The 6141-nt window shown below is 41.2% G+C and overlaps 1 protein-coding gene across 1 annotated transcript; it reads right to left on the reverse strand.

Annotated features, from left to right (window-relative positions):
* Nucleotides 1-1732: 1732 nt before the first annotated feature.
* Nucleotides 1733-4870, reverse strand: LOC129854410 (F-box only protein 5-like). The gene is made up of 5 exons (XM_055921471.1): nt 4737-4870; nt 3195-3848; nt 2995-3085; nt 2575-2772; nt 1733-2387 (listed from the first exon to the last, which is right to left on the reverse strand). Exons 2-5 carry the CDS (start codon nt 3821-3823, stop codon nt 2130-2132), a joined length of 1176 nt encoding a protein of 391 aa, XP_055777446.1. The 5' UTR covers nt 3824-3848; nt 4737-4870; the 3' UTR covers nt 1733-2129.
* Nucleotides 4871-6141: the final 1271 nt, after the last annotated feature.

The following is a 6141-nucleotide window of genomic DNA, read 5'->3' on the forward strand; positions in this document are numbered from 1 at the left end:
ATTTTCTTGTTTGTGTACTCAACATATATGAATTATTTTTTTTCTCCTTTGCCCATACACTCCATCCAATCAATTAGTGGAAGAAATAAACAGGGGGTGGTTGAGCTACATTTAGTTCCACCACTGTAGGCGTTGCCCAGAGCAGGAGGGGGAAGTCACAAAAATGGCTACTTGTCACCACGGCTGGCAGGACATTTAGGGACAGTGATAGAACAGTCAACTGGACATTGACATTTTGTGTAGCATGCAGCTAAAGAGTGTAGCCCCAGGATAGAGGTGCACAGAGGGAACTGACACAACTGTGGCCAGACACTGATGGAAGGGGCAGACACACACTGAGGGGGAGGCTAATTGGAAAAAACACTGATGTATTGGGTCTGCAGGAGAAAAACAATGACAACCCTTTAAAATGACAGCAAAATGCTTTTAATGCACAGATAGCATGTTTCATGTGGTCACATATTGTATTCGGCATCACTAATAGCCATTTAAAAAAATATGTAGGTTGGCATCACTAATCACTATTGAAAGATATGTAGGCTTACCACCCAAATTTGAGCCTCCTCTAAAATGTACCCAGAAAATAACCTCTCTTCATGACACATATTTCTTGTCCCTTCTCATTTCCCAGGAATCAACCAGGAAATGGGGCCTATGAAATCAATTTCACAGTCAGACTGGGGAGAAACTGTAATTACCCAGACATTTTAATTGAACATGTTACATATCCCGAGTAGCGGAGCAGTCTAAGGCACTGCATCTCAGTGCAAGAGGCTTCACTACAGTACCTGGTTCAAATCCAGGCTGTATCACGAGTCCCATAGGGCGGGTGCCCAGCGTTGTCCAGGTTTGGCCGGGGTGGGCCATCATTGTTAGTAAGAATTTGATCTTAACTGACTTGCCTAGTTAAATAAAAATCCCAATTATGAATTGAAATGCCCCTAATAGGTAGGTGGGTGCTACCCTTTCGGTGGTGGATCTGTTCCAGCCTACTTAAAGGACTAGCTGTGAACAGAAACGGAGGTGCCTGATGAAGAGCTCCGGGCCTGCCTATCGGACTGCTTCTCCCTCCCTGGCTGTAACATCGACGCTACTCCTTCACTGAACTGAATCATCCAGCTGTAGAAGACCTTACTTTCAGATAAGCCTACACATTGAATGTAATTTTGTTTTTGGAAAATACTGGTATTATAACCGTGAATCATTAAATCGCCATTAAGTGTGTGTAAATATTGGCTGTTCTCAGCTATATGTAGTCTAAATTCCTTAATCTTTCCAGATAGTGAGCCATGAGGTTTTTAGTGCTACATTATGGCACCATCTAATGGATGAATGGCTTAGTTTCACTAGTTGTTACAGTTTTCGAAGCAAGTGGCAAACAAGCTACGACAGTGATGTCACTTTCCAGGAAGTAGCTTTGTAGTTTTTGAACATTTGTAGGCTTTTTGAATAGTCTTCAGACAAATACTTAGCACAATGGTTTTCAGCGCAATAACTTAGTATCTATACATTTTTTTTTTTAAATGTCTGCATTTTCACAAATTAAGAATAGTTTTTTTTTTTTCAAGGGAATGACAATATCTGGGAACTGACCCTGGAAGTATGACGTAACTTTCATACCCTTATTGGCATTGTAACACGTGTTCTGCTTGTTAAATTCTGAAAGAAAGTGGGTGCATGTTTCGTGATTTCTGGTAGCATGTGGCTTGAAAAATTGGAGAAAAACAAAAGATCAGTTCTTGAAAATCCCAAGAGACATTTATTTAAACAATATAAATATTTACATATCTCAACATTTAAAATATTTACAAATATCCGACAAGGACAAGGCCATCTCATTAAGAAAAATAAAGGTCTAGGAAAAATTCCCCTGCATCCAGTGGGATGTTCTTTTTCGGTGCTTTCAGTATGATTGTCGCTTTCTGATGACATTGTCGGACAACTGGAATCACTTGATTGTCACAGAATACAGTGTACTCTAATGCAGAGTATTCCAATAGCCGAGATACCTTTGGTCTTCGGCGGAGGCGGCAGTGGCTAAAAGGGCTATGAATAAAACAAATATTCCATAGAATTTATGTTAGTTTTAAAAGGTGAGCGATTGGGTCTTATCCCAGGCTGCGTTCATTTCACAGGCGCCTGACGTTCCTCTTACTGCGAGCGCTGCCAATGAGGATGGGGGTGGCTGTGGAGTTGCTAGGCCGCCATGTCAGTCGGGTGCAGCAGGCTGAGGAGCCGTGGAAGGGGCCCTGGCACTGGGTGCAGAAGTCAAAGGCACAACTAAAGCGGGTACAGGTGGCCCTCATTGCATCTGCGTTGTGCTTGGCTGGAGAGCCGCAGCGCTTACAGGGCTTCAGCGACTCGTGCTGCTTCAGCGAACTGGCAGCCTAGAGAACACAAAGAAAGTATAAGGCTACAGAGAATAACTCACAATATGTATGATTGGTAACATGAACAATGTAAATTAATTTTTTGGAACTGATTGGAAGGTGACCAACCCAATAAGTACACACACACTGATCACCATCATGTCCTCTGAACATTCACATGCAAGGTGAATAGAGGAACCCTCACCTCTTGGTATTCTCTGAAGCGAGATTGCTGGGAGCAGTGTGGCACCTGCGTGTATGCTCTCTGGGAGAGCATCCTCTTGGTAGACTTCTGGATAGGGGTTGAAGCAACTCTCTGCATACAGGACATTACAACCCTGGACAGGGTGGTGTCTCGTGTCAAAGAACCCACATTCTCCAGTCCTACAGGGATTCTTGAGTCCTATAACAAAAAAGGACATTGCTATTTAGCATACAATGGATTACCCTATGGTTAGGCATTTAAGTACTGGAAAGGGCCTCTAAATAAGTGTAAATATCAAACATAATCAGCAAATTTGGGAGCCTCTGCAAGCTTAAAAAACTAAACCGTCAATGTGAATTGAAACCATTGATAACCGATATACATGACTAAAGGAAATCCATTAAAAATGTTAGCACTTACCTGTAGTCTCTGTTCAGCCTGGTCGCATTTACGGAGTGCAGACTTGTCTTGGCAGATTATTTTTCTCCAGCTCTTGCTCACTTTTCTACAGCTGTGAAGAAAAAAAGAAAAACAACCATGAATATATGATAAGAGTACAAAACAATTTATGTTGAAAAACCTCTACAAAATCATAAGAGCAGTAAAGGTTAAATGTTTACCTTATCAAGTCAACATCAAGAAGACGCAGGATCCTGGTTAGGATGTGCTTCATGTCCCTCTCCAGCAGCACTTTTAAAACATCCATACACTCAATGCCCATGTTCCCACCAATAACCCTTTCAAGGCCAGAGTCCTCTGCTAGCCAGCTAATGACAGTCCAGTCATAGCTCTGGGTCCTCTTGAAGCCATTGGTGAGTTCTTGGCATATGGCATGTTGAAACTTCAGTATGGGGAGTTGAGAGGTAGAGTGCTTAGCCTTGTGATAATCAGCTACTGGAGTACATGGGGAGAACATCTCCAGTCCTAGAGACTCCCCTTCCTTAACATTATAAAAGTCCTCCATCTGGCTGTTCTGTAAAGACAAGTAACCGCTGTCTTCGAATGTTTCACAGCCTAGGTTCACCTCGTCAAGGATACAATCATATTGGTTGTTCTCCTTATTGTGAACACATTTCACGTCATCGTTGAGGCAAATGTTGGCAGCGGTGACACCTGGAGAGAGTTGTTTGACTACTACTTGGATGCATCCCATGAGTGGTGAGGTTTTGAGGACTGACTCCTCGTATGTGACATGTTTCTTCATGTTGCACGGAAACCGGAGTTCATTGTTGTTGGACTGACACTTCATTTTTCATTGACTTCAAACTGTATCCCTGAGCCAGTAGAGAAGATAAATGCATTAGCCAGTTCCATCTCACAATCAAAACGCGCCAAAATGCCTAGCTACAGTACATAAATTGTTTCAAACCAGAGTGGATTGCCCCACTCAGTTACTCGAGTTAGCTAAATAAAACATAACATTAACGTTAAACCAATATAACATACACCTAGTTATAAGAAAGTTGCTAACTAGCTGCAATCTCAATAGTGCGCCTTCCTTGTTCCCCCCAAATTGACTTTGTAGCATATCTAGGTAGCCAACTAATTTGGCATTAAGGTCTTTGATATCACAATAGCTAACGTTAACTAACTACTGTTACATGCATAGTAATTTAGTACAAAATAAGCATTTAACGTACCATAACGTATTAAATTATTTTAATAGTTATAACTTCAGTCGTTTCCACCATCATGTTAGCTATATTCATAGGATAGCCAATGGCATTGGTAATGCTAACTAGTCTAATTGAGCAGTTAACTTAGGTGGATCTAAAACAAAAATCTATAACGACATCAAAAATACACATGTAGTTAGCCAACTATTGCAAAGTGTACAACTACCTAGTTTAGTTAACTAACGTTAGTTAACTGTGTAGGTAACTACAGTGACATAGCTAGGCCAGGTATGGCTAGTTACCGCTAGTTAGCTAGTTAGTCAAGTAGATAACTAGCTATGTAGACAAGTTGGCAAGCGAGTAGCGTTAGCTAGCTAACATTGTAACAAAACTAGGGTCATCATGGTTATAAGGATATGCTTTCTCAAATTAACGTCAAACGTTTTGCGTAACTAGCCTGAATCAAATGAAATGAGTAATAGCTATTAGCCTAGCAAACAATATAACAATACGCTTGTTGATTGAGGTAAGAAAAATATTGCATACCTTTAACGTAACTTCACCTATTTCTGGTCTGCCACCGACATTAGCAGCTAGACTGGGTTCGGCAACTTTCTTGATACTTGAATGAGGAAAATATGGAAAAAGCGCCAGTTCGCTGCACCTTTGAAATCCGTATCCAAAATGTCACAAACCAATGAGGGAAGTTACCTTTAAACCGGGAAACCAATGGGAGAACAGAAAAGCGCAAACTGACGTCTGACGTCAGAGCTTGAACAGCATGAGGCCCACTACATTTTTTCCCCGACCATTTCAAACATGTACCAGTTAATCCTTCTTTGCAAATACAATAGGTAGAGGTGATTCGTTAAAATATTAGTGCAATGTTTTTTCTTTTTTGTTAGAAATACACTATCGGTCAAAGGTTTTAGAACGCCTACTCATGCTACAATGTAGAATAACAGTGAAGACATCAAAACAATTAAATAACACATATGGAATCATGAAGTAACCAAAAAAGTATACAGAAGATATCCCTATTTGGTAAAAGACCAAGTCCAAGAACAGCTCAAATTAACAAGGAGAAACGACAGTCCATCATTACTTTAAGACGCGAAGGTCAGTCAATCTGAAAATTTTAAGGAACTTTTAAAGTTTCTTCAAGTGCAGTCGCAAAAACCATCAAACACTATGATGAAACTGGCTCTCATGAGGACCGCCACATGAATGGAAGACCCAGAGTTACTTCTCATTCTGCAAATGAACCTCTTCACAACATTACTGAGATAAAACATGTTTTTTTAAATATAAAGTACAAAAGTTTGGACACACCTACTCATTCAAGGGCCCAGCAGAAGACCCAGAGTTACTTCTGCTGCAGAGGATAAGTTCATTAGAGTTACCAGCCTCAGAAATTGCAGCCCAAATAAATGCTTCACAGAGTTCAAGTAACAGAGGAGACTGTTTGAATCAGGCCTTTATGGTCGAATTGCTGCAAAATAAAACACTACTAAGGGACACCATTAAGAAGAAGAGACTTGCTTTGGGCCAAGAAACATGGGAGCATTCGCACAAAACTGAAAGCGCGAACCACCGCATTTAACCAGGGCAAGAAGACTGGGAATATGGAAGACTACAAACAGTGTAGTTATTCACTCCGCAAAGCAATCAAGCAGGCTAAATGTCAGTATAGAGACAAAGTTGAGTCCCAGTTCAAAGGCTCAGACACAAGACGTATGTGGCAGGGTCTACAGACAATCACGGATTATAAAGGGAAAACCAGCCACGTCGCGGACACCAACGTCTTACTTCCAGACAGGCTAAACACCTTCTTCGCTCGCTTTGAGGATAATACAGTGCCACCCTTTTTTCTCCCCAATTTCGTGGTATCCAATTGGTAGTAGTTAGTCTTGTATCATCGCTGCAACTCCAGTACGGACTCGGGAGAGGC

This window comes from Salvelinus fontinalis, chromosome 1 (genome assembly GCF_029448725.1).
Source record: "Salvelinus fontinalis isolate EN_2023a chromosome 1, ASM2944872v1, whole genome shotgun sequence".
Taxonomy (NCBI): domain Eukaryota; kingdom Metazoa; phylum Chordata; class Actinopteri; order Salmoniformes; family Salmonidae; genus Salvelinus; species Salvelinus fontinalis.

Coding starts and splice junctions, on each gene's coding strand:
- LOC129854410 (XM_055921471.1), bottom strand. CDS start 3,823: ATGAAGTGTCAGTCCAACAACAATGAACTCCGGTTTCCGTGCAACATG. Junction 3,086..3,194: donor CTTGATGTTGACTTGATAAG/GTAAACATTTAA, acceptor TTTTCTTCACAG/CTGTAGAAAAGTGAGCAAGA. Junction 2,388..2,574: donor GCTTCAGAGAATACCAAGAG/GTGAGGGTTCCT, acceptor TGTGTTCTCTAG/GCTGCCAGTTCGCTGAAGCA.